The following is a 27,672-nucleotide window of genomic DNA, read 5'->3' on the forward strand; positions in this document are numbered from 1 at the left end:
CTATTGTTTTGGAGCTAGAAGGAAACTTGGAGACTGCCATTTTCCAGATGAGGAAACCGAGGCGTGTTTGTAAGCATTTACGGGATTGCATATGCTGTCAGAATAACTTTAAAACGGTCTTTGTTTTTGTGTCTTCCTTCTGCAAATCAGACTGAAATACCTAGAGAAAAACTTTAAAAGATTTTAAAGTTCAAGTAAGTATTAAACCTCTACTGGTTTGTCGATATCCAATTTTAAAACACGAAGAGGCCTTACTTAGAGCTTGGCAGCACTTGCTGTTCATCCTTGTGAAAACCCATTGCTTTAGGGCATCGGCATCAGAATTCAATAAGCTCTTCGCTGCTTTGTAGACTAGGTTGAGATTGGTACTTTATAAACATAAAACCATGCCAGCACTGAGTATTTATCCAGCAGGGCATAAATACACCACTTCCGCCCAAGCACCGAGTTACGACCACCACTCGCTCCCCTTTGGAAGGTTAAGAAGGACTTCCCTGATTTCTTCCTCCGTGGTCAAATCGAGCGCACCCAGGAAGGCAGGCGAGAGGTAGGTCTGAAGTCCCAACACTGGGCAGCAGGAATTCCCAGTGAGTGTCCTGCATCCCGGGCGCCAGGCCTGCTGCGGGCCCTGGTCAGCATCCACGGTGGGCCCAGAAAGCTGCCTCCACAGCCGACAGGAGTTGGTGTGAGACGGCCAGGCTACCGCCCACATTGCGGGGCGTCCTGCCGAGACAAGGAAGCCAAGAAATAGGAACAAATCGGACTGGAATGAAAAACCACCTCCTGCAGGTTCCCCGGGCCACCTCCCTCCATTAAACAGCAAGGCGATATGGAGCCCTTCCTACCCGCTGTCTGAGGAGCGCATTTAGAGGATACAGGGTCAGGGGAGGCAGGAGAAAGAGGAAACCGCTGTTTATGAAAGGTTATTTAACTCCGTTCCCGGGACGAGTGCGCGCGCGCGCGCACACACACACACACACACACACACACACACACACAAACAACATTTAAGAAAAAAATTCCTTCTTCAAAAACTGGGCATGTGGATTTGGAGTCGAAGCTGATATATATTTTTTCATCTTAATTTCTCCCCTTGCTTTATTTATTGACTTATTTCCTAAGAGGCTGTTTCTTTCTAGGTCCTAGAGAACTCTCGATCATCTTAAGCTAATATAAAGGAAAACAATCAAAGGGGGGAAATACTGCTGGCGGGGAGAGAAGGCTTCGCTCGAGGGCCCGGCCTGGACAGTGGACTAGGTGGGAGTCAAAGCTGTTGCGGAGGAATTCCGTTCGCCCCCGACAGATGGGGGCGTGGCGCGCATCGCGCTGCTGGGAACTGCGGCCAACAAAACTTCCGAAGGTTCCAGGAGGTGGCCGGGGGCGGGGAAGGATGTAGCGAGGGAGGCGGGAGGGAAGCAGAGCGCAGGGGACTTGGAGGGGGCCAGGGCTGCGAAGAGCTGAGCGGAGGTGGAGAGGTTTGGGAGCCCCTGATCCAGTGAGCGGCTCGCTGGGTGGAAGTCAGGCCCCCGGGGATCCGGCCGGCCCTCGCTGTCAGTCAGGCGACCCGGGAGCCGCCGGAGCTCCCCGCTCGGCTCGAAGGGGGCGAGGCTGCCCGCGGGGCTGTGGGGCAGGAGAGGGCGGAGTGGGGAAGGGGCGTCGCCCCAGTCGCCCCCGCCCTCTCCGATGTCATTGGACTGCCGCTGCGGGGTCCGCGCCACCTTTTCTCCATCCCACCCCGCCTGCCCAGCTGCGCTTGTCCGGGGGCTGGTCCAGCCCGGGCCGTTGACGTCACCGCCAAGTTTGCAGCCCTCGGCGCCCCACGTGTGGCGGCGGCGGCGGCCAGGGAGGCGGCCGGGGAGCGCCTGCGAGCACAGTGGCCGCGGCCGCTGACAGGTCCCGCGCAGCCCGGCTCCGCCACGCCGCTCACAGGTGGGGCCCGAGAGCAGTTTGGAGCAGCCGGGCGCGCACGAAGAGGGGTGAACGGCTCGGCGCGGGCCTGCTGGCTCCCGCTCGGGCAGAGGGACTCCGGGGGACCTCATACCAGGGCCGGAGGGCGCGCCCCGGCGGGCAGGGGGGCCGAGGAAACAGAGAGGCACCGCCTCTCGCCGCTGTCTGGAGCGCACGGAGCTCAGCGGCCCCGGAGCTGCGCGTGCCTGCCCCGGGACCAGCGAGGGATGCACGATCGCTGAGCGGAGATCCGCGCCGAGAGGCCGCTGGGGCCGGGGCTGAGACGCTCGCCTTCGCCGCCGTCGCCAAGACTCCCATTCCGGCGACTCTCAGGGAACTGGGGCGCCGAGCACTGCCCCAAGACTCAGAACTTGGGCGACTCTTAAGACGATGGTTTCTTAAGCACGGCACCACGTCCCCCTTCCCACCCCCTCGACCGGAGGCAGGGATCCCGTGCGGGGCTCCCGGCGCTCCTCTTCCCTAGGAGCCCCGGCTGCCGCCTCCCCGGGCAGCTCGCACGCCGCAGGGACGCACGGGCGATGCGGCCTCCGTCCAGCGCGCAGGCCCTCCTGGAGGATGTCAGGGCACCTGGCAGGGTCCCGGCCTAGCATGGCCCCCGCGCTGCCCGACGTCGCCTCCGGCTAGGATGGCCCCTCCGGGCCCGGCCGGTGCCCACCCCACCTCGGCCGAGCCGCTGTCCCGCAGCATCTTCCGGAAGTTCTTGCTGATGCTCTGCTCCCTGCTCACGTCCCTTTACGTTTTCTACTGCCTGGCCGAGCGCTGCCAGACCCTGTCGGGCCCCGTCGTGGGGCTGTCGGGCGGCGGCGAGGAGGCGGGGACCCCGAGTCCCGGCGTCCTGGCCGGAGGCCCGAGGGAGCTGGCGGTGTGGCCCGCGGCGGCGCAAAGAAAGCGCCTCCTGCAGCTGCAGCAGTGGCGGAGTCGCCGGCCGCCCGCGCCGCGCGGCGACGGCGAGGAGGCTGCCTGGGAAGAGGAGACCCCCGGCCTGGCCGGGGCTCCTGGCGGCTCCGGGGCCGGGAGCAGCGTGGCCGAGGCCCCGCCGGGGACCCTGGCCCTGCTGCTGGACGAAGGCAGCAAGCACCTGCCGCAGGCCATCATCATCGGCGTGAAGAAGGGCGGCACGCGGGCGCTGCTGGAGTTCCTGCGCGTGCACCCCGACGTGCGCGCCGTGGGCGCCGAGCCCCACTTCTTCGACCGCAGCTACGACAAGGGCCTCGCCTGGTACCGGTGAGCTGGCGCGGGGCGCAGACGGAGGCAGCCAGAGCGGGCGGCCGTGGGCCAGCTCAGGTGGGAGGTGGGCTTGAGGGCGCCAGTGATGACCCCCAGTTCACCTCCCTTCGTTTCATGCGGAAGGCAAAAGGTCATCAGCAGTTGTCCTTAGGTTGAGGGGTCTCCTTCCCCACCGTGCCTTCTCTTTCCAGGGAGGTGGATGTTGAGGGAAGGAGTGGGCTGGAAATTTTGGCCTTAATTTTTTCTTTAGTCCGTGGCATTCCCTTTCCCCCGAATAGCCAATCTTGTCTTTTTTTTTCCTGCTCTGAGAAAGTATCCGTGTTGTTAGCTAAAGAAAAGTTCCTTCGAAGTTAGAAACCTGCTCATGAATTATTAGGTTTGTAACCTAGTCGGTCCCTCTCCCTAGGAAGCCTGTTTTCACGTCTTCTTTATCTTCTGGGCAATTCCCTGTGGTTAATGCAGTCTTTGCCAGCAGGTATTTATTTCCCTTGACCCTCTGCCAGATAATTGTCCTAGGTGGTAAGTAATATAGAGACTTAGTAAAAGTGTCAGGAACCAGAGCCTCAGTAGTTGGGAAATATACGTCTGAGCAAGTGCCAGCAGCCAGTCTCCGTGTTTGAAAGAAGGCTTCCTTGGCAATAACTTTTGTTTGGGGCGAGGAGTGAGTTTTCTAAAGTGCTTTGTGTATTTATTGGGAAGGGCACCTTTTGTCTCTGGACTGGCAGAAACTTCTAAAGACCTTCAAACAATTCTCTTTGCAAATGAGGTAGCCAACCTTTTTTTTTTTTTTAGGAAGAAAAAGGGAAGAAAATAGGGACATTGGTTACATTGTAGAAAACCCTCCTAATACTGTTTAGGAAACAAGTCTAATTTAGATCTTAATCTTGAATTTGCCAGTCTTCTCAAATTCAGACCACCTTTAATAATAGAATCAGCCAAAGTCTAATAAATCCTAGCATCACCTGGATTTTATTTCCTATATAGTCTTGGCCTCTTTTCTTTTCTGCGAGAACAAGGAAAAATGGTGTTGCCAGAATTTTCCATTTTATAAAGTTTTATCTTGTTCATTAAGTATGCATTCTCCTTGTTATTTTAACTGAAACAATATTACAAAAGTTACAACACCATTTAGATATATTTCAAAAGCCCGCTAAATTAACTATTCACCCCAGAAACAGAAATGGACATGATCTGACAAGTTTATTTACTCGAGGGGTCAAGCACACCCTCAGATTAATTTCAGGAGCCAAATTGACAGTAACTTAACTTGTGAGAAAACATTTGGTCCTAAAAGTCAAATTCCAAGCATTAAACTCTTTTCAAACAGTAACTTTCCGTTTGTTGGAAAGAAAAACAAACAACCTTCCCTTAATATAGAATATATATCATTTAAAATCATCAGCCACTTAAAAAATTCCCTTGTGTTTCTGTCGTTTATGTTGTATCCTCTGGGAAGTTCTTATAAAAATGACCTGTTGAATCTGGAAACAACAGGTCCTTCTTTTTAGCACAAAGGCAGCTCTGTTTTTTCCATCAAGGACACAAGAAAGAAGTGATTAAAGACCCCTAAAACTCTTATCTAGAGCAGTTTGCGTTGCATTCGGCCTGGTCCTGTGCTATAAGGGAACACGTTTCAAGCCGACTGCCTGAAACATCTGAGACAATGTTGGGCTCTGAGGTGCTGTAAAATATGGTGAAATATTTAGTACTAAAACCCTTTATTTTCATTTTGCCATTTAGATTTTATTTCCACAAAGTAGGATTGTTTCTTCTTATTCCAGAAATTGAGTATTTGAGGGCACAGTATATCTACAGACCTGGATCTTATTTTCCGTAGAGCATTCTGAGCTCGTGTAAGAGAAGGAAGGTTTCAAGGTAACTGGAAACACAGTATTAAAAAAAAAAGAAAGAAAAGAAAAAAGAGAGAGAATCATAAACATTTAGGCCACTCTCTCGTTTGGAAACTGGATGCATGCCGTGAAGTAAATCTCTCCCTGGATTGTTTACTCCAGCAGAGGAGTTCCATAAAGCAATTTATGGTGGTTACAAAAATCATTGCACGGTAGACTTCATGGTTTGGTGAATTTAATTTTCTAAGTGTCGGGGCAATGTCTTTGTTTTACCATTTGCAGTGGTTTTTTATTGGATGCATAAATTTAAGTTTAACTCAATTACATAGAAAACTCATTAAAAAAATCCAACTTATGGAGCCTGGATTATGCGATTATTTAATGAAATTTTGCCACAGTTGTCTTTCATCTTGGCTCTGAACTTGGAGTTTGATGTTTGTGAGAAAGACTGAAAACTTAACTATGAAAAAGAAATTCCCCACACAAAATGCCAGTTAACTATTCAGTGAATTTTAGCCGCTTGTATTTGGCCAATATTTTAGAGTAAGAGATTTGGTTAGACCTTCTTGAGTCAGCCCCAAATTTGTAATATAAAGTTTCTGCCACACTCTTATTGACCACACACACACAGACACACACACTCTCACACATATAGAGGAACAGAAAGAAAATCCCAGTATTTGCAGCTTCAAGTGAATCATGAAAGAGAAAAACCTGTATAATATTTTTAAGATGCTCACTCACATGGGAGAATCATAAATGTCTAGCCTTGTTTTGCCTGGTGAAATCGCTCGGTTTGCCATAATAGTTTGTTGTGACAGCGCCCCCTACTGTCCCGACAGAGGGAGAATTCTGTTGCTATTAGGAACTTTGAAGAAAATCCCTTGGAGAATGAGTTTGAGTTAGAAACTCCTGTTGCTAGGATGTGTCAGTAAATTTCTCTCGCTTGGGAAAAAAAATAATAAAGTACTTATAAACTGCATCCTAAGAATAGTGTAATCAACAGTGTCTGCATTCGAACAAATTTGTAGGAGTAAATGCAAAGAAAATGAACTTATTCAAAATCTCTATAAAGGAAATTATTCTGATTGATTTAAAGCTTCCTACTATTACTCTAAAATAGATAAAACAAAGGCAAATTTTGATATGCCAGGAAATTTGTTAGTGATAATTTAGGATGCTTCGGTGGAGTCTCCTGGGTATGGAACTACGCTCTGATGGAGTTTAAGAAACATTCCACACGACTGAATTTCACAGATGTGATATCAGTGCAACACGTGTCTGTGGCTTGCATGTCATAGACAAACAATCCTTTGCGATGAACAGTCTCCATTTCCATTGTGTGTTTGGTGAGTTCATAAAGGAAAGTGGGGAATTGTTTCATTAGCTTCAAAACTTTGAGATCTTTTCTGGAAGTCAAGGTCGAATGCCTCTACTGTAGTTCCAGAGCAGGTGAGCTTAGAATTTAATAAGAAGGCGCTCTCTCTGCCTGTGTAGATCTGTATCCACTAGAAAGTGTGGGGTTTTTCTCCTAAGACGAAAGATACCTATTTATGAAGTAAAGATATGTGTGCACTTAAGTATGTATTAAAAATGTGTGTGTACACACACGACACACGTTTATATGTTTGGTTATATAAATGTTATATAGCCGTTTGGTTTCTGTGATACTTTCATACTGTGTTTCGGGACAAGATAGTAAGTATTCATTATCCAGTCTCTTCTACTAGTGCATCCATTTCCTATGTTTTGATTCATTTTCTTAAGTAAGACTGGACAATTTCAGCAGAGATCAGTATCATTTAAATTATTTTACTCTATAGCATCCGGGAAGATCAAAGATGACTCAACTTGCAGTTTAGGAGTTAGTTCTCCCCTGGCTTCATCAGCATTTGGAATTTTCTGGCCTCTTATGACCATTGCCTGTTTCACGTCCACCAGGGAGGCAAACTGAACAGAGGAGCTTTCGGTTCCTCTCAGGAGACACCGGCATCTCGGAGCAGCTGGGAGCAGCTGCAGAGGACCTCCGTGGGCTGTTTCCCACCCTCCTGAGCCACAAGGCCCTTCTGCGTGAAGGGTTGGAAATGAAATTTGAGCCAAGGGAGCTGCAGAGTCTGGCCACCCGTGCAAGGTCATAAGGACTTGGGTCCAGAGAGGCTCCTCTGTGCTTCCAGCAGAGTTAAGGACTGGGAAGGGACAAGGGGTAGGAGGAGAGTGGGAAGAATTTGCTTTGGACTCAGAGTCTAGGGTGTAAGTCTACAGGGGGAGAGGGCATAATTTCTCTCCTAAATATACTTCACGGGAGCTCTCAGTGACTGGACGCTCTCCATCCACTGAGAGGTTGCAAGTAGCCCCTTCGGAAAGCCACGGTGCTGTCATTTTGTTCTCTGAATGTCTGGTCTCATCTCTGCATACTAGTGCTCCAGCCGTACAAGTGAGATAGTCTAGTCCCTGTGTGTGTATGTGCTCACCCGCGTGCACGTGCGTGTGAGAGCGGACACCCAGTAGGTGGGGAAAGTGATGGAATTTATAGCAGAAAAGTTGTTAAGTGGTTGGGGGAACTTCTGAGCGATATCAGACACCCAGGGTAGGGATCAGGCTTTAGGACTGTTGAGTCCAGGCATTAAAAACAACAACAACAAACCACGTATGGCATAGCCTGGAATTGGAATACCTTGTGTGAGTGAATATTCCTTTATAACGATGAGATTTATAACATGCTGATGTATTTTATGTGAAATGCATAGCCATCTATGAGTGAAAAATTTCCACAATATTGTAATCTCCTGCCTGCCCTGTAAAAAAGAAAACACTCTGGCCAAAATATTTGTCTTATATAAATAAGTCTGTTAATTGGCCAGGAAGAATATGTGCCAAATTTGTATTTTGGAGGGGTCATGGGAATGAAATAAGCCTGTGCAATTAATGACAGCAGGAGCTGACCTTACATAGACCAGATGCTCACATCAGGAGAAGTGTGTTGCAGAGCAAACAGACTGACTTGACATAAACAACGAAAGGCCTCGTATCTCTCAGGGACACATTTGGACGACTGCAGATTGCGATTAATGTCAGTCGGACTGCTGGGCCTGGTCGGGATCTTTATATACTCAGCACTTCTCTGTAGGGGGATGTCTTCCCTCACCAAGTAATAGTAACTTGGCTGATAAAGAGTGTCTTTTCTTAGTATGTTTCCCAATGATACTGGACTGCAAGCTTTTTGGAAATTTGTTTCTGCTTAAGTGGTCAGTTACAATTGTGAAAATGAGGTTTCTTGTTAAATATATGCCTTTAGTATGTTATCAGAGGAAATTGTACCTAAGTGATATTTTAGCTCCATAGTCTTTGCATTTATAGGAATGTGTTAAAAATGCTTGTCAGCATTTAAAACCTTTGCTAATTTGAAACAGTTTAAAAATCTCTGTGAGGGATATTGATATAGTTAATAAATAACCTTATGTGAAACCAGAACTTAGAAACGGACGAAATTCGGAGTTTGGTGCATTGTAGCATCTTCCCGGTTGCTTGCCTCCGGTGATGCAACTCTTGATTTTTTGCATTACTCATGTGGTCATGACTATCATGCCTCGAACATTTACATGTGTCCTATGGTCACTTGAGGAGTGTATTCCAGAAGTTCACAATTTGCCTGTTTCAGAAGCTGTCGAATTACAGTAAATGTAAAAAAGAAAAGAGGAAATGTTTATTAAGAATGAAGTTTAGTACTTGCCATTAGGCATGTGATATTCTTGCAAAGGTTAAAAAAAGTCCTGTGCCCGGGCGCTTGAGAGCAGCCCACTTTGAATGTGACGCATAGCGCCACCTAGTGGGAGGGAGAGTCAGCGGGGAACCCGAACAGCTTGAAAAGCTCATCATTATCAGAGTATATTTCCAGTGTCAATTTTAAAAAGGGAGGAAAAATCGTCTTAGGTAGCACTTACAGCAAGTATGATCTTCTCTGCGTGGCTGGGCTTCATTTTCCCTCTCTGCCTGAGCTCACTTCTTTTAGGCAGGGCGTCTGTTCTTTGGAGAGAAATAAAAGAGACTTGCCTTCACCATAAACCTGAGAAACAAGATATAAATGATTAGGAGATTTATATTAGAAATGCACATGACTGAAAGGAATGCCATATGCCCCAGATTAGTTTTGTTAGTGTGTTTTGCCTCTGTTTCTGAAAGCCAGCTTCAAATGAAAATACTTCCAGATGATTTTATTTCAACATCAGTAATGCAGCCTCTTTCCTTCCCTGTGTAGGACAGGCTCTGGAGGAGGGTCCCAGGATTCTTAACAGGCAGCACACAGAAGCCTGTTAACCCTTAACACGCCAGAGAGACACTACTGAACATCCTGCCCACGTGGGCCAGTGTCATAGGAAGGTGCTTCCGGAGAGACCTTGCTGGGACCGCGGTCCAGCACGGGGAGAGGGCAGGTTGGTGCAGTGGGATGGTGATCAGGTTAAAAGTAAGACAGGAGGAAAGGGAAAAATAGAACCATTACAGTGGAGGAACGTGGCCGACCCCACTGTATCCAGGTGGTAAGGTGGAGGTCGCATGCCCCTGGTGTAGTGAGTGCAAAGAGGAGGGCACCTCACCTCGGGGGTGTTCTTCCCCTAAATCCATACCCCAGGCTAATCATGAGAAGAGGTTAGACCAACCCACATGGAGGGGCAGCTACAAAATACCTGCCCACTATTCCTCGAAAATGTCAAGATCATGAAAAACAAAGTAAGACTGATGAACTGTCACAGATGGAAGTAAAGAGACTAGTCACTAATGATAAAGGCAGTGTGGTACTCCTGATTGGATCCTGGAACACAACAAGGGCGTTCGTGGAAAAGCTGGGGAGGTGAGAATGGTGTGAGTACTTTAGTTAATAGTATTATGCCAAGGTGAATTTCTTGGTTTGGATCATTGTACTAGGGTTGAGTAAGATGATAACCTTAGGGGAATCTGGGTGAAGGGGTATATGAGAATTCTCTGTACTTTTATTTTTTTTTACATTTTAATATCTAAAATTATTCTACAACAAAAGGAGGGGCCGGCCCAGTGGTGTAGCAGTTAATTTCGCACGTTCTGCTTCAGTGGCCTGGGGTTTGCTGGTTTGGATCCTGGATGCGGACCTACACACTGCTTGTCAAGCCATGCTGTGGCAGGCGTCCCACATATAAAGTAGAGGAAGATGGGCACAGATATTAGCTCAGGGCCAGTCTTCCTCAGCAAAAAGAGGAGGATTGGCAGCAGATGTTAGCTCAGGGCTAATCTTCCTCAAAAAATTAAATAAATAAAATAAAATTATTCTACAACAAAAGGGAAAGCAGCAACCTCAAGAGAGAAGGCAGGAGATGCCTTGCGGTATCAAGGGATGAGGGCTCAGACTGAAATACTCCACTGCACCAGCTCCCTTTTAGTCCATGTTTCTTCTTTCCTTTCCTTCCGAAGGCCCCCGGCCCAGGCCTGCCAGCTTCCCCTCCACTGCCAGCACCTGTTGCTTCCAGACATGCTGATCTTTCCCTCAGCTTATTTCATAATAAAATTGGCTCTTGGCTCCCCTCCTACTCTCTTGTCCCTGAAACAGGCACAGAGACAGTTTCATTTTTATTTCTTTCTCTTTTTCACGGCCGGCAAATGTAAAGTGAAGAAGGTAGAAAACATTGCTTGCCCTTAACCGAAACCTTCTTGTGCTGGAGAACAAAAGCTTTGATGTAAATGACAGGTTTTTGAAAACACCAAGAACTGAAATAGGGGTCAGAGGAAAATCAGACTTGGGCATCTGGCTTTTGTGCTACCAACATCGGATGAACAGTTGTCAGGGGTTGGGAAGCTGGCTCCTGGGTAAACAGATAGGGCCATGGCTGTGGACGCTTCGTATGGCTGAGATGACAACACAGTCCAGATTTTCTAGGCCAGCTTAAGTATTCTGTCTGCTTGCTTGCCCTGGGACTCTGACTTTTGGTTTAAACACTGTGGCTTATGAGACCAGCCGTGGGTGCAAAAAAGACCTGGAACAATCTCGGGGTTAAAGGATGAGGGAGGAAGAGAGAAAATCCATCTTCAGAGCAGTGGAGGACCAGGACCTGGCGTCCTGGTGGGTCTTCCTGCTGAGACTGTTAAGCCTGGGATGCCAGCGTTATCAGACTCAAAGTTCCTGTCCAGGTGGCATGCTGGCATTTTCTGCTTCTGTTTTTAAACACACAGTTTTGCATCTGAGATTCTGATTTAATAGAGTAATGAAAATCTGCCTCAAAACATTTCCTTTGATATTTTTAACGCCTGTAAAAATAGTTTTATCCGTATTACACTTTCACTTAAGCAAAACAAAACAACACAACACCGGCTACATCTTGAGACTCAAAGAAGTTAACAGCATTTCCTCCTAATTGTTGATTCGCTTATCTTTATTGGTTCTGTTTTATAAACCTGTTTCATGCCAAAGACAGGCTACTAATGCTTGTATAGATAAAATAATTTCTGTGATTTAATGCCATTCCTTATTTGTTGTTTGGCATTTTTCCATTTTAGTTGGAATATACTTTTCCCCATGTATTTTGAAACTTTTTTGAAATAGCAAAACCCTGAATGTACATTTGATGAAATCTATCATTTTAGTCTCTGTTTCGTTTATTTCTGCCACTAATCTTTGTTTCTTTCTACTAACTTTAGGCTTCTCTTGTTCTTTTTCTAGTTCCTTGAGATGTGAAGTTAGGTTGTTCATTTGAGGTCTTTCTTTTTTAATGTAGGCATTTGTCACTGTAAACTTCCCTCTTAGAACTGCTTTTCATGCATCTTATAAATTTTGGTATGCTGTGTTTCCGTTTTTGTTTTGTTTCAAGATATCTTTAAATTTCCCTTCTGATTTCCTTTTTGACCCGTTGGTTTGTGAATTTTCCAGTTTGTTCTTTTTTTCTGATTTCCAGTTTCATACCATAGTGTTTGGAAAAGATACTTGATATGATTTCAATTTTCTTAAATTTGTTAGTACTTGTTTTGTGGCTCAGCCTGTGATCTGTCCTGCAGAATGTTCTGTGTGCACTTGAGAAGAACGTGCGTTCTCCTGCTCTTGGATAGAATGTTCTGTGTATGTCTGTTAGGTCCCTCTGGTCTAAAGTATAGTTCACGTCCAGTGTTTCCTTATTCTGTTCTGTCTGGGTGATCTATCTATCATTTTAGACATAAGGTAATAAGAGTTACTTTCGGTGAGCCCTCACTATGTGCTGGATGATGCTGAATGATCTGCTGCATGTAGTCTAGATAATTTTATTAATGTGATTAATATTATTAGGTAGGTTCTATCACTTTGTGCCCTCTATAGATCTGGAAACAGAGACTCAGAAAGGTGAAGTAAGTCGTCCAAGGTCATATAACCAAGTAAATGATAGAACTGGTGCTGGACCCAGGTCCACGCAAGTCCAGCATGCCAACACTTCCCCACTAGGATATTCTGTCATGCTCTCACGTGGAATTGCCCAGGTGTGGTTCCTGCCTAAACACCAAGCCATCAGTGACTCAGAGATTGTGGGGATTGAGAGGCTGCCCCTGGTAACTGCACACGTTTGATTCTGCTCTTGGACCTTTAGTTAGAAAACTGGGCAATAAATCGACATATGGTTGAGAAAACGAATTTCTAAAAGTATTTAAATATCCTTGTGAGTCTGTGGGCCTATGTGAAATAAGTAAAGCCACTTCTGTTTTTTATCAGCTTGTCTTTTTTTTTTAGAAGTAATCTGATCACAGAATTCAACTTATAGAGCATATGTGAAACCCTGGGCCATTCAGTTGAATTTTCTCTCCAATCCATTAAGAAATAACAGTAACCATAAAGAACCCTCAACTTTTCGTGGTCCAAATGACCAAGGTTCCTCCTTCTAAGCTGCTGCATGGGAAAGCCAAAATATTGTCAGAAATGTTATGAGAAGGCTGCTTACTGCTCCTGGAGTTAGAGCAAGGTGAGTTGGCCCATTATTAGCACCAGGCTTCCCCTTGACTTCCTTTTGGCAAGGCCTCAACTGGGCTCTCCCCCTGAATATGGCTGAGTCACTGCCAACGTCCATGTTTCTCATTCTTTACTGTATCTGTACCTTTTGATTGACACTCCTTTTTTCATTCTCTAGATGTTTTAATACTCCCAGCAGGGCACAGCCCAGTTGTTACCCCCAAGCACTATCTTGTCTATTTTCATTATTATTATTAGTCGTAGTAGTAATTTTCATCTAATTTATTGCCAGCAGGTCGTTCTTAGTGCCAAGCTCTTTACTATAGTGGTCGTGTCATTGCCATATAAGACATGGCTATTGATTTGAATTTTCTTTGATTCCAGCCAGATAGAATCATAAACTGTAAAGGATGTTGGAGTTACAAGATATCTTAGAGATAAAGATTGTCTTTTACTTATGAAGAAATTGAGGTGCCTTGCCCAAGTTAAGCTAAAAGGCAAGAACTCAGGGCTCCTAATTCCCAGGGTGATTCTGGAGAATACAGTTAGGAAACAATTGCATGCTGCGAATTATATACATTTAGTTTTGGGAGGTTTGCAACAGTAACAAAAGTATTGCACAGAGTGGAACAAGATACAGCATTATTTTTTCTCCTCCTAGAATGGATGAGTGAAGGCCTTGAATTGAATTGAATCATTGGTCAATTCATCTTTAAATTTCTGATTTTCATGTCAGATGTTTTCCCCAATGTTTTGATGTGTCTAGATTTTGAAATCCAGCTGTCACGATTAGCTTCTGGACCCCTGTATGTAATTTGTGTGTTATGTTCATTGACTGCTTGTACAAGATTAGTTGGAGAAAGCCAAGTACAGACAGGAAAATGTTTGCCTTTTCTCTCTTGACTATTCAGAATAGGAAGTAATCAATCAAATTATAGGAATAAAATTCCTTTTCCCTTTTTCAGAGTTCTTACTTGGATTAGACTCTCCTTTCAATAGAAAATATCAAAGTTGCCAGGCTGCTTTTAATGACAAAGTCACAAACAATGTGTTTGTTATCGTCCTAAATCTTTGCAGATTCTCATTAAGTTCAGGTATTTACAAAGGGAACTGGATGAAGCTGTAACTGAAGTTACATCCCCAGAGCTAACCGCTCTCCTCATCCGCTTTCTCAGCTGAAGCCCTGTTCGCTCCAACGCGACGTTTTGAAAAGTCCTGGCAGTAGGAAGACACTGCAGTAATGAAGTGATTTCATTTCACAAAGCTTTTGAGTAAACAAAAACGGGCATCTTTTTTTTTTTTTTTAATTTCCTGGTGGACTCTAATTATTCTTGTAGTTTCTTTCATCAAATGTTGTGGGTGTTCTTTTTTTTTTAAGGAAATAAAGCCCACTTCTTTTTCTTTCTAATGAGGGCTGCCTCTTTCTTCTTAGTGTAGGAGGACTTGGGATTACAACAGTATCTGTTAAAAAGGCTTTTCCCAAAGCCAGAGGGTCTACCGGAATGCACTGCTAGGGTTTAATGATGGAAAGAAAACAAATTGGATCTGTTTTATGTTTATATGGGGAGGAGGTCATGGGGAGCTAATGCTCGTGATAAAAATTCTTGGGATTTTCAGGTGCGTTTGCCCTGTGGCCAAGGGTGGCACATTGGAAGCAAACGCTGGAGAAACTACTCCTCAGCTCCTGCTGATGGTCACCAAGTAAGACAGTGGACTCAGTCTTGCCAGGCCATCTGACTTTTCAAAAGAATCTTGGAATACTGCTTTTTTAAAACATGTTGAAAAATAATTCACATATTAAAAACCAAGACCAAAACTAAAACCAAACAAAATTCTGCATGGATGGAGCAAATCAATGTCACCTGAGAGTAAATGATTGCTCATTTATAATGTATGGCTGATGGTGAAGACCGGAGTTAGACAATGCAAAACTGGTGTACATCGAGGGTTTTTCAAACTGGATTACAGGACATTAATGTATAATAAAATCAATTATTTTTTTAAGTGGAAGGGAATAAGTTAAGATAGGAGAGTGAATCCAGTATAGTAAGCAAGACAAATATTATTGTGACAGACTTGATTCAGTTATTTACATATATAGAGAGACAGAAGTGTGAGCAGAAAGCGTTGGATATAAAATGTATTTGTTATAATGGATCTCAATAGAAAGAAGTTTGAAAAACACTGGCTAGGGCGAACAGAAGTGCTGTTTGAAAAGGCTAAAATGAATGTGCTTCAGGATCCCGCAGGAAGCTCAGTGTGAGCATTCTGTGCTAGAGATTCTAAAGCTCAGTCTTTGCAACCTTGTATCTCCAGGGCCTGCAACTGTATCTGTCACATAATAGATTTACTATTTGTTTAATAAAAGAAAAGAAAAAGTGACCCCTTAGACCAGAGGTCAGCAATTTTTTTCTGGAAAGGGCTAGATAGTAAATATTTCAGCCTTCATGGGCCATATGGTCTCCATCACAACTTTTCGACTCTGCTGTTATAGCAGGAAAGCAGCCTTAGACAATATGTAAATGAATGGGCATGGCTATGTTCCAATAAAACTTTATTTACCAAAACAGGTCTCTGGCCCGCTGGCCTTCGTTTGCAGACTTCTACGGTAGGCTAAAGGCTTCGGATGCTTCCCTTGCCTTCCCTTGCGTATCTTGTTACTCCCAGGAGAGTGTCCGCCATTAACATCCTGGGGAGGTGTTGTGAATGCATGGTGTAGGTGATTAACGCCCCCTCGAGATACGGCTCAGGAACTGGAGAGCTCTTGAGGCTGTATGAGAATGGAATAGCCCGTCCTGGAACTGCACGGCAGTCTCTGAAATATAGGGGGTTGTTAGAAGATGGCTTTTTGTGTAAAGGGGATTATATGCTCAACTACAAACATTCTGTTTTGGAAAAGGTGTCATAGAAACACAAATCAAAGCAGGCTTTGGTCATTTTTAAAAAAAGCTTAATAATCCATTTTGACATTTCTTTGACTTTGTGCTTGAGTGCATGTTTTATTTATAGGTCTTCCCCCACGTCTCCAGTTTTCCTTTTGTCTTTTGGATTCCTGGGCATCCTATGAAGCACTTGGGGGTAACAGCAGACGCAATGAGGTGATACTTCATCATCTGACCTCTGTTCTGAGAAGCAATCCTTCCTTGCATCTTTTTTTTTAAAATTTTTTATTGAAATAACATTGGTTTACAACGTTATATAAGTTTCAGGTGTCCATCATTACATTTCCACTTTTGTGTAGACTACATCGTATTCACCCCCCAAAGACCAGTTACCATCCATCACCATACACGTGTCCTGTTACCCCTTTGCCCTCTCTCCTGCCCCTTTCCCCTCCAGTAACCACCAGTCTGTTCTCTATATCTATGTATTTGTTTGTTTTTTGTCTTCCACATATGGATGAGATCATACGGTATTTGACTTTCTCCATCTGACTTACTTCACTTAGCATAATACTCTCAAGCTCCATCTATGTTGCCGCAAGTGGCAATGTTTCATTTTTTATGGCTGAGTAGTATTCCATTGTGTATATATACCACATCTTTTTTATCCATTCATCTATTGATGGGCACTTAGGTTGTTTCCAAGGCTTGGCTATTGTGAATAATGCTTTAGTGAACATGGGGGTGGACATATCTTTTTGAATTAGTATTTTCGTGTTCTTTAGTTAAATATCCAGAGGTGAGGTGCTGGCCGCCTGGCCGAGTGGTTTAGTTTGCATGCTCTGCTTTGGTGGCCCAGGGTTTTGCAGGTTCGAATCCTAGGCGTGGACATGGCACCGCTCATCAAAGCATGCTGAAGCAGTGTCCCACGTAGCACAGCCAGAGGCACTCACAGCTAGAATATACAACTATGTACTGGAGGACTTGGGGGAGAAGAAGAAAAAAAGAGAAAAAGGAAAAGAAAAAATAAAGAAGATTGGCAACAGATGTTAGCTCAGGTACTAATCTTTAAAAAAAAAAAAAACCAAAAACCCAGAAGTGGAATAGCTGGATCATACGGTAGTTCTATTCCTAACTTTTTGAAGAGTCTTCATACTGTTTTCCATGGTGGCTGCACCAGTTTGCATTCCCACCAGCAGTGTATGAGGGTTCCCTTTTCTCTACATCCTTCATGCAGTGTAATTCAACATTCTGTCTTTGTCTGTGGGGAGTGAGACATCAAGTTGAGATCAAAGCACGGGGAAAGATTTTTGAGGATTATTAAATGGTGTGTTTGGGGAGTTTGAACTTTATTCTGGATCAGCATTGTGCAACAGAAATGAAATAGGAACCACATAGGTCATTTTAAATTTTCTAGCAGCCACCTTAAAAAAGTAAAAATGAAGAGGTGAAATTTATTTTAATAATATTTTGCTTTAAGCCAATATGTCTGAAATGTTGTAATTTCAACGTGTAATCAAAAATAAAACATTATCAATGAGACATTTTACATTTTCATATGAATCTTCCAAGTCTAGTATGCATTTTATGCTTGCAGCACATCTCAATTCCGACTAGCCACCTTTCGAGTGTTCAATAGCCCCATGAGGCCAGTGTCTACCACGTTGGACAGGACAGCGCTAGAGGGGCAGGGGAGGAGGCATTGAAGGTTTTCAATAGAGGACTGACTCTGCACACCTCCTCTGGTTCCACTGTGGAAGCATAATCCTAGGCGGCATATGAAGGGTAGAGGGTTCTTACCGAGATGGCTGGCTGTTGAGGAATCTCAAGGACTGAGATGGAGACTTGACCAAGAGCAGCACAGTGGGCATGGAAAGTAGGGGAGGGATTCATTGGGTGTTTGGTGGTAGGAATTACAAAGCTTGATGTGGAATGTTAGCGATGAGCAAAGGGGAGAAATTGGAGAATATTTGAAGATTTCCAGCTCAGTTGTGTTTTTTTGTAACTGTGAATGTGCTGGGGAACACAGAAGGAAATAACAGGTATGAAGGAGAACAAACAGCTGTTTCAGACACATGAAGTGGAAAGTGCGTTGGGGTAAGCTGGAGCTCACAAACGAGGTCAGACTCGGGAGCCACCGTAAGGCATGGTTGTTGAGGTCGTGCCAGCCGCCACCACGGCCAAGACGTGAAAGTGTGTAGCAGAACACGAGGAGAGGGTGGAAAGAGAACAGGACCAGGACAACATGTTTATATTCTTGCCCCAAAGAGGGACAGTTTCTGTAGTTTGTGCCACGCATGCAGAAGTGTTTAGAGGGAACTGTACTGATGTCTATAATTTACTTTGAAACTCATTAAAAATGGTGAGATGAATTGATGGATGGATAGAGGGATGGACAGATATGTGATAATAAAAGTACAGAAAAGTATATATTTAGAATTTAGTTCATGGGTAAATGGTGTTTGCTGTCCAATTCTTGGCTGTGTTTAACATTTTCATAATAAAATGTTGGCGGTAGTGGGGAGGAGAGAGTTTCAAGGTCAGTGGTATCAAATGCTACAGAAAGGGTCATTACAGGTATAAGACGAAAGAATGTATGTCTCCTCAGTTAGGAAGTTGTTGCTGACCCTGAGACCAGGTGGGCTATCGTGTTGTGACAGAAGCCAGCTGGCAATATGTTGATGAGTAAATGAAAATGTGTCAGAAAGACAGAGAATGTGGTGAACTTCACCCGTGTGTCCACCTGATCTGTGCTGTCTCCCTCTGCCTTCCTGGACTTGAGTCGACCAATGGGGTCCTCATACTTGCTTTATGACCATTATGACTAGTCATCCATGTAAGTACAACTTCCCTATATGAAAGTAGGGTTTCAAATGTATCGAGTGTGTTGTCCTGCTTGCTGCATTTGTCTGTCCTGTTTTCTGCACTCATGTGGTCACGTCTACATGGTGACTTTATCAACAGTTTCCTTCTCAGAAAATTTGTAGCCAGATTTTTTTTTAACTGCAAATTGTGCTCTTTGGATGGATGCTTAAGATTTCCGGAATTAATTATTGAACAAAAGCAGCGTCTGATATGCCCATTTAATTTTCTCAAAAATTTTGGTAAAAGCGAAGTGGCCAAGCTATTTTTCAGGGCAGTGCTGCACCAGCCTATTCTAAAGTGCATTGCAAGTGTGGAAAGAAAAATAAACTTGCTTTAAGAATCTCCATCTTTTTGAACATTCACTTAAAATTTCCATGAGGTAATGAAGAAATTTAAATGCTCTGTGTTTTCTCTCACCAACATTCAAATTTTTCAAAAAAGTTTCAACCATCGGATATTCTTTCATCAGTGACGTATTCTTATTTCTCCTTTGCGAATGCCAAATATCATTCTTTGTTAATGCTCCTGATATTTTCCTTTCTCCTTTCTGGAAATTTTGGTGATGACGAGAAAGCATTAAAAAAAGAAAAGAAGAAAGAAAAGCCTGAGAAAAACCAACCAGTTTATTCCTGTACTGTCTGACTCACAAATTTATTGGTCGTGGCAAAAAAAAAAAAAAGTTTCTTACTTAGTGGATAGTGACTGTTTCTGTCCAATTTATAGAGGCTTATAGAGAAAGGAGTTGGAGGACATTTCAAGCCAAAGATTGCTTAAAATAAGGAGACTTGCTGTATCTGAAGTTGAGAAATTCTTCATGGCCTCTCTCTACATTTAGTATTAGTATATTGCAAATAATTCATCTATTTACATCAGTGTCCTTTCCACTACACTCAGAAATCTAAGGGTGGCCCTTTAGCAGTGTGGCGACAGATTAGGGGGGATTTATCTGGAGAGGATGAGGAAGGAAGAGGGGAGGGTATGGGGAGTCCAGAGAACTGAAGGATTAAAAAGCTAGTGGCTTAAGTGTAAACACACAACCGCATTAAATCTTCACTCATCTAATATCCTGATGAAAATGAAGCCAGCCACCATGTTGCCCTCTGCGTATGTGTGAAGAAACTTAAAAATTTCATTGCATGACCAGAAACTCTACATAATTGGGGCAGAGGAGAAAGTAGAAAACTTGAAGGGGAAAGAAAAGACTAGAAAGAGAAAGGAGCATGAACAAGTGCTTCAGAGGGCTACCAATAAAGGGGCAACGAGACCAATGTGAAGGGGAATGGGGTGTGAAAGCAATTTCAGATCTTGTTGGTGGTCAACCCTGACGTTTTGGGCAGATAAGTCTGAAGGCTCTTGTGAGTCCTGAAATTCTCAGATGTGGAAATGTTGGTAGTTGCTCATCCGCATCTGTCTCCCTTGTCACATGCTTCTCTATGGGTTTCCAGTAAATTTCCTCACACCCTAAATATGTTGCGTTTTCAGTTTCTACCATGATTTTGTTTCAAAAAGAATAATTTTCCCCCATTTCTGGAGACTGAATACTGTCTTCACAGCAATTCAAATCATCTGCCTCTACAAAATTAACAAATGACTGTTGTCATGAAGTGTGATGTCTACTTACACATTATCAAAGTGCATGGGGGGTTCTACGACAATGCTAGTTAAAAGAATAAGGCATTCGGCAAGACATGACAGTGTTTCAAATATGGTTTCTTGTAATAGATTATTGATTTCTCAGGGAGAAGAAGCATGAAAATCATTAATCAAAGACCTAATATATGAACAGTGCCATGTAAATGTAAAAGGTGATTATTCTGAAATGGTTAGAAATCCAGTGGACGTTAAATGTCTCGCTCCAGGTGCAACCTCCTAATTGTTTAGCAAACTATGTCAATGGGCACATTATATTTCGGCTGTATTCTTGCAAGCCTGTTTCCTGTTCACTTATAAAAAAGCAAAAAAATAATAGTTTATTTAAACTGCTTTATTAATATATTGGCTTAAACATATGACTTACATATACCTGTTATCGTAATATGCCAGCACAGTTTTAAAGATCTGAGTGAAATCATTGCCCTGCAAAACAGAAAGTTCTTAAAAATCAATAATTAGATATGTAAGCAATTTCAGTATATTGATTTGGACATCTGACTTATGTATGCGTATTATCAGAATTTTGTAGAATATGCTGGCAGTTTTGAAAGCTTAAGCAAAATCATTTTCCGTGAAAACAGGAAGTTCTTTTTCTTTCTCCCCAAGGCCTCTAAAAATCTGAACTATTGAACTCAGATTTGAGTAATGATGTACTATACTTTGCCAAATGACTCGTTTCCCCTTTTATAACATCCATCAGAAAAAAGGAAGTGTTCAGTTGGACAAACTATTTCCCAAGGAAAGCCTTTTTTTGTATTTGTTTGCTTAAGTCGAGGTAGTTTTAAAATAAGATGAAAACTTCATATTGTTCTCAGGTGACATTTAAGACATGAAAAGATTTGAGTCTGTGGGTTATGTTCTTTTGGCACAGAAATGCTGGGACAGTAGTTAAAGGAAACGATGTCTTCCATAATCGAAAGAAAGTAATGCAGACATTTAACAGCATGTGTTCATATAAAAATGACAGAAATAAGATGTATTTCTTAAACTTGCAGTTTTTTTAGACACAACCATGACAAAATATAAAATGTATTTTAAACATTTTTTTTTGAAAACTTGAAGTATTTAGGCTCAGAATGGTGTGACTGGGTTTACTTTTATTGTATTCAATTCTTGTTTGAAATTTATGGACTTGCTACAAAATCTCAACCCTCTGGGAACTGAGCTTGTTTATTCTTATCCAAAAATAAAGTACCTTATTTTTAAGAAAAAAGTATGCTATCGTAAGATCTCATTATTAGGATTGTAAATGACCTCTGGGTCGTCTAGTGCAATACTTATCTGATAGACCAAAGTTTATTAAAACAGCTCTATGGCTATTCTAGTCATCAAATAATGCTTTTGAGATACATCTCCAAAACTCTGATGTAACATAACTTATTTGAAGAGTAAAATATTTAGTCAGTCCATTGTTTCTTTTGCCTACTGGTTGCCAAGCAGATTCACATCTGTTTATTCTTTATTCATGTGGCTACTTGTTTTAAGACCATTTGGAGTGTGTAGACAACTTTAGAAGTATGGTTTTATTAGCTCATATTAAAGTTTATTTATTTATTAGTAAGATAATACAGTCAGTTCTGCTATAATGCTTGTTTTGAAAACATGAATTTGTTCCAGTGGAATTAATATATTAGGAAGCCATTTGAGTATAATGCCAATTTTGAGTTTGCTTATGTGCATTTTCATCCACAAGAAACACTAGGTGAATGCGCAAAACTTCACTAAGCTGAATTCAGCCACGCAAGAACACACACACACACACACACGCCTCGAATATCTACCAGCTACCTCAGTTTACACAAGTTGTGAGCCACACCCGTCCACGTCTGGTGTATGGCTTTAGGTCCCATTTTAGATAACCCTCCTTCTGCCACTTCACAATAGCTCACCAGCTGCAACCCTTCCAATGCCCACTTCCACAAGAAAACTTCCAGGCTTTTTCAAGGTCAAGTGTCATATTTATTGTAGTATTTATGAATTTCTTAACCATTGGTAAAACTGTGCTACCGTTGTTATTAGCTTCCTACCCTTTTTTTACTGTGCCACTGGTAAAGTGTTGGAGTGTTGTACCCTAACTCCTTTCTCCCCATAAGCCTTGTGGCTTTTATTGTGTAATTTTATGTAGTGCGATGATCTTAGGAATGCCTCTGTTGGAGTTACAGCACCAGTGACTATACATGCGCACCCATTACAGAAAACTGCAGCAAATGTGCTAAAGACTACGCTTGTAACCAATTAGATATAATTCCTCCCAGGCGTTTTACTGTGTATCACATATTTTTAAAAATTGTTAACCTACTTCGGCTCAGGGCGTAAATGATTTTGTCACTCAGGAGTACAGTATAAACATTTTCTGAGTATATTGTTGGGCCTTTTGTAAATATTGTAATGACTTCTAAATCCCCTTTTAAGAATATATCGTAATTTGCTTATCATTTAACCTTTCAGTACTTTTTAATTTGGAGCTATAATAAATAGTACTTTGATGGATATCTTTGTTTATAATGCTATTTGTTATATTGATATTGTATATCAATATAACTTGTATATTGTTATATATACAAGTTGCTTAGAATATAGTCTCAGAATCATAAGGTCAGAGGCTATGAACATTTGATACATATTACTAAATTGATTTCCAAAACAGTTGTATGAATTTCTACTACCAACAGTATTGTGCAGGTAGAACTGTGATAAAGTTTCTATGCTTCCATGATTCTCAAATAGAGAGAAAATTTCACTTGAATGCAGAAATTTGTTGAATTATACAAATGGTTTAATTTCTTTTAAAAAAAGACACACAGAACTAGGCATCTGGATTTTTAAAAATAGGTAGTTGTGTGGTATGGTCAAAGGATCCCCAGCTTAACTAATATTAAAGTTTTTCCAGATATTTAGACATCAGACAGCTACGTGTTGCTCATACATTTTGTATATTTAATGTAAATGGCAAATTTGAGAAGAATAATAGTAGAAAATCAATTTCTATTTTTAATAAATGAAATAATTTAAATTCAAGTAATTGCCATACTTGCAAATAATTATTCATACTGTAATTCCTCTTACCTGACTAAGACTTCGTTATTAAGGTGCTTCTGGCAACATACTAAGAATGCAGTTGTCATTCATTAAATATTAGCCAGTCCCTATCTCACGCTGAGCACTGTGGTGGGCACTGGATCTGCGTGGGAGGAGAGACCGTGGGGCCCAGGCTCCAGGCTGGATTGAATTAAGGCCTTGGGTGAGGAAGGCGTAGCTCTCCAAATATCACTGTGGAAGCCCCTGGCTTTTAAAAAGCTTTTAAAGTTGTTTTACTGATGGTGTGGCTTCTGTTGTCTGGCTGTGCCATCAGCCACCTAAGCACTCCTTACTGTTCAGTGTCTACTTGGTTCCAGCACTTCCCTATGACAAACAAAACTGTGGTGGACTCCTTATAATGAAATCTTGAATGCTCACCCATGATTATTTTCTTAGGATAATTTCCCAGAAGAAAAATGTTGGGTAAAATAGCTTATAGATTTCTTTTCAAGGTTTTTGATAGATATTGTAAAATTGCCCTTTGGAAAAGTTGCACCAAATATTCCCATTAGTGGTATGAGAGGGCACCTTTCATTGAGTTCTAGATTAACAGCCATTCTGAGAAGTCTTTCTCCATATCTATATAACAAAAGGTATTATCAACATTTCTTGTGATCCTTAAAATCTGACATAAAAGTTGAGTTAGGGCGTGCCTGAACTTGATGCAAATGGTGATCATATTGACTGTGGTAGAAAAGTGCTTTCTAGTTGAGAAGCCTGGGATCTAGTCCTGGCTTTGTCATTAATTAGTTAGTGAACTTATACCAGGGACTTGACTTCCCTGTGACTGAGTTTTTTCATCTGCAAAATGAGAATGTCAAATTAAGTGCTTTCTGTTCTTTGCCTCTGAGACTAAAATGGTACCGTTCATATATGCTATATGAACACAGACTAAGGAAAGCTTGTGGGCTTTACTATCATGACAAATGTTCTCAAGCTCTCTAGGACGGGATGGTTAGCTTTGCAGGTTCCCTCCGCAGCCAGACCTAAAGGCTCTTTGGGGTGGAAGGTGGTGGGGAAGGCAGGCCTTCTGCAGTGAGGCAGCTGGGAAGCAACCCCATGGACCCCTTGGAAACTGAGAGTCCATAATAGCTTAGTGGCAAGATCTCGTCCAGTGTAGGCCAGGCAGAATCAGGGTGAAGAAAACTTTAGTTTTATGAATTAATAGCATGCTAGTTAGGCAATCCTACCAAGCAAATGCCTGTTCCATCATTCAGTTCTAGACTTGAAAATTGTGATGAATTGCACTAGTCAGTTTACTGGCAAAAAGCCCACCAACATTTGCGTAGTTGCTTGATGTAGGAATAACTAATTCTTAGGATGTCTCTTGATCTCATATGCTGGGGAGATCTTAATTAAGATGAGATGCTTCAAATGCTAAATGCTGTGAAAAGTTTGTGGACACCGCCAACACTGCAGTGGTGGTTTGGAAGATAGGTCCGCAAATTCTCTGATACTCCTTCCTTCAAGAGGTGGAGCTTAATCGTCCTTATCTTGAGTGTGAACTGAGCCTGGTGACTCACTCACATCAAAGAGAACAGGGCAGAAATGATTGAACGCTACTTCCAGGGTTTGATTTTAAAAAGACTGTGCACCCAACTTGGGTGTGTTCTTTGTCTCAGATGATTTGACATAGGGAAGTTAGCTGCCATGCTTTGTGAGCAGCCCCATAGGGAGGCCCACGTGGTGAGAAACTGAAGTCTTCTGCCAACAGCCACATCAGTGTGTTTAAAATGGATCTGCCAGCCTAGAGAAGCCCCAGCTGACAACTCGATTGCAATCTCCAGAGGTACCCTGAGCCAGAAGCACCCAGATAGCTGCTCCAGGATTCCTGACCTTCAGAAACTGTGTGAGATAATCAGTGTCTGGCATTTTAAGTTACTAAGTTCTGGAGTCATTTGTTATGCGGCAGTTGCTAATACAGCCACTGGCATCGTTTGCTAAGGCAGTGCTTCTCACACCTAAGTGGGCATCAGAATCACCCAGAGAGCTCATTAAAACACAGATTCCTGAGCTCCAGCTCCTGAGCATCTGAATCAGTAGGTTTAATGTGGGGCTTGAGAATTTGCATTTCTCAGAAGTTCTCAAGTGATTCTGGTGCTCTGCCGGTTTGGGGACCATCATTTAGGTGTGAAAGACTTTGTCTGCTGCATGGAAAACCTTGCTGTCAACTCTGCTGCATCCACAGCAGAGTAGAGCTTTTCCATGGCGCTATCCTGGGAGATTTCTCTAGCCTTCCCAATACACCTGGAGCCTCTATTTTTATCCAGCAGTGAAGGGAATGAAGCTTAATTCTTACAATGAAGGCTCTTGAGGTTTCCAAACCTGCCAGTCTGTTGGTAGCCATCCCAGCAATTAGTCTGTTTTTCAGCTCATTCTTTCCCAATACAATTTCCTTCTCTTCTTAGCTTCTATTGGCAGACTCCTTGCTAACCCTTGGCATGGTCTTGTGCTGTCTTGGAATCTCTTAGACAAATGTAGAAGGAACTAAAATCTCTGAATAAGCTGTAAGCTGAAATGGTGGGAGTTGAAGGTTAAGAATGGTTTTCCCACTGGCATCTCTGACACAAGTCACCATATTTAGAAGAGAGAGAGCAAAAACTCCCCAATGGAGCTAGGAATCGACAGGATGCAGACTCATGTGACCACAGCCCCAGCTGACAGCTTGATTGCAATCTAAAATGGTACCCTGAGCCAGAACCACCCAGATAAGCTGTGGTTGCTGTGGCTGCTTCTTCAAAGCACACTCCTGCCTTTATCTGACCAATGCACTTTCATTTACAATGTCTTATGAAGTTGATAAATTATGAAATCAAATGGAGGCTGGGAATTTTATTCCTTTCTGACCTCAGGCATCCTTATCCAACATTTTTGAGCTTCTAAAACACTCTTCTTTTCCCTTAGTACAGGAGCTTGCAAATTGGTGGGGGCATCAGGAAAGAAATGCAGTATAAGGTAGCATTACTTGCCAGCTTTCAAATTCTCTGAAATCAGAGAATTTCAGAGCTGAGAGAGCAGGAGAGACCTTTGTGTATTGAGGCATTGGGGGAAAGTCTCCTGAAGGCGATGGGATCATAAAAAATGAATAGGAACTAGATAAACAGAGAAACATGGGAGGAAATTCTAGGTAGGGGCAACTGCAAAGTGGAAGAGAGATATATCTGGGCGCTGTTGTGGGGCGGTAGTAACAGGATTAATGTGGCTATGTGGGCATTTTGTCTATAAAGAGTATTGCAAGAGAAGATGAGAAAGAGAAATTAGAACCTCATTCTGGGGCATACTGAAAGGCAGTTTAAAAGTTTTGGAATTTTTTGTATGGAAATAGGGAAATTTTGTGAGCGGGCTAATGATATATACCCTTAAATGTTTTAGGAAGATTGATAGGGCAGCAGATATAGACTGAATTAATTAAGTAGATGTTGGGTGTGGGGTAGAGTATGCTGCAGTTGAAAACTCCACCAAGGGAACAACTTCTGTAGAGGTAATGAAGACGTGATCTGGATGAGATGAGAGTAAGAATCAGAGAATAAAAGGAGTTAAAAATGACTCTTCCCAAATTATCATCATGGTAGAATGGCAATGGGTGAAACTGAGTGAGTATGGATGAGGAGTTGTGGTTCTAGATACACAGAGAGGTCAGGGGGTGAGTTCCAGGTGGAACCTTGCATAAGGCAGAGGTATAACACTACACATGCAGACTTGGAGTAGTCTGCTTAGATGTGAGAGGAGAAACTGTGGATGGATTGAATTTTTAAGAGATGGAAATCAGGGAGCTTTGGAAGAAGCCTTAGTGGGGACATTGGGCTGTGGAAGGATATTTTAAAATGGGATCCGAGAGGTTGGGTGAGACACAGGGCCACCAGAATGCCACGGAGGCCAGGACAGTGGTCATCTTACACGTGGAGAGGAAGGATGCTAGGGAGAACCAAGAGCACTAAAGGTTGAATGGATTTGGCAGTGAGGAGGTCAGGGTTAGCAATTTCATGGGCATTCAATACTTTGACTGAAATCCAGATATAAGGGGAAAAACTTTAATGGAGTGGGTTGTACTGTTTCTCCAGGACCTCTTGAACTCCAGGGCTACACGTAAAAATCCCTTTCTGCCCCCTGGGATCAGGCTGTTAAATAAGCAGAGTCTTACGGTGGAAAAGGGGCATCCCTTTTCTGTAATTCAATATATAAACTTTTAACTTATTCTTTTCATGTCTCCCATATCCCT

The 27,672-nt window shown here is 42.9% G+C and overlaps 1 protein-coding gene across 1 annotated transcript in view; it reads left to right on the plus strand.

Annotated features, from left to right (window-relative positions):
* Positions 1–2,593: 2,593 nt before the first annotated feature.
* The window catches only part of HS3ST3A1 (heparan sulfate-glucosamine 3-sulfotransferase 3A1), an 89,875-nt gene continuing 64,796 nt past the window's right edge, over positions 2,594–27,672 (plus strand). The window contains exon 1 of the mRNA XM_046676906.1: positions 2,594–3,192. Within this exon, the coding sequence (XP_046532862.1) occupies positions 2,594–3,192 (599 nt within the window). The remainder of the gene's footprint in view (positions 3,193–27,672) is intronic.

The sequence above is a fragment of the Equus quagga genome, chromosome 11, assembly GCF_021613505.1.
Source record: "Equus quagga isolate Etosha38 chromosome 11, UCLA_HA_Equagga_1.0, whole genome shotgun sequence".
NCBI lineage: Eukaryota > Metazoa > Chordata > Mammalia > Perissodactyla > Equidae > Equus > Equus quagga.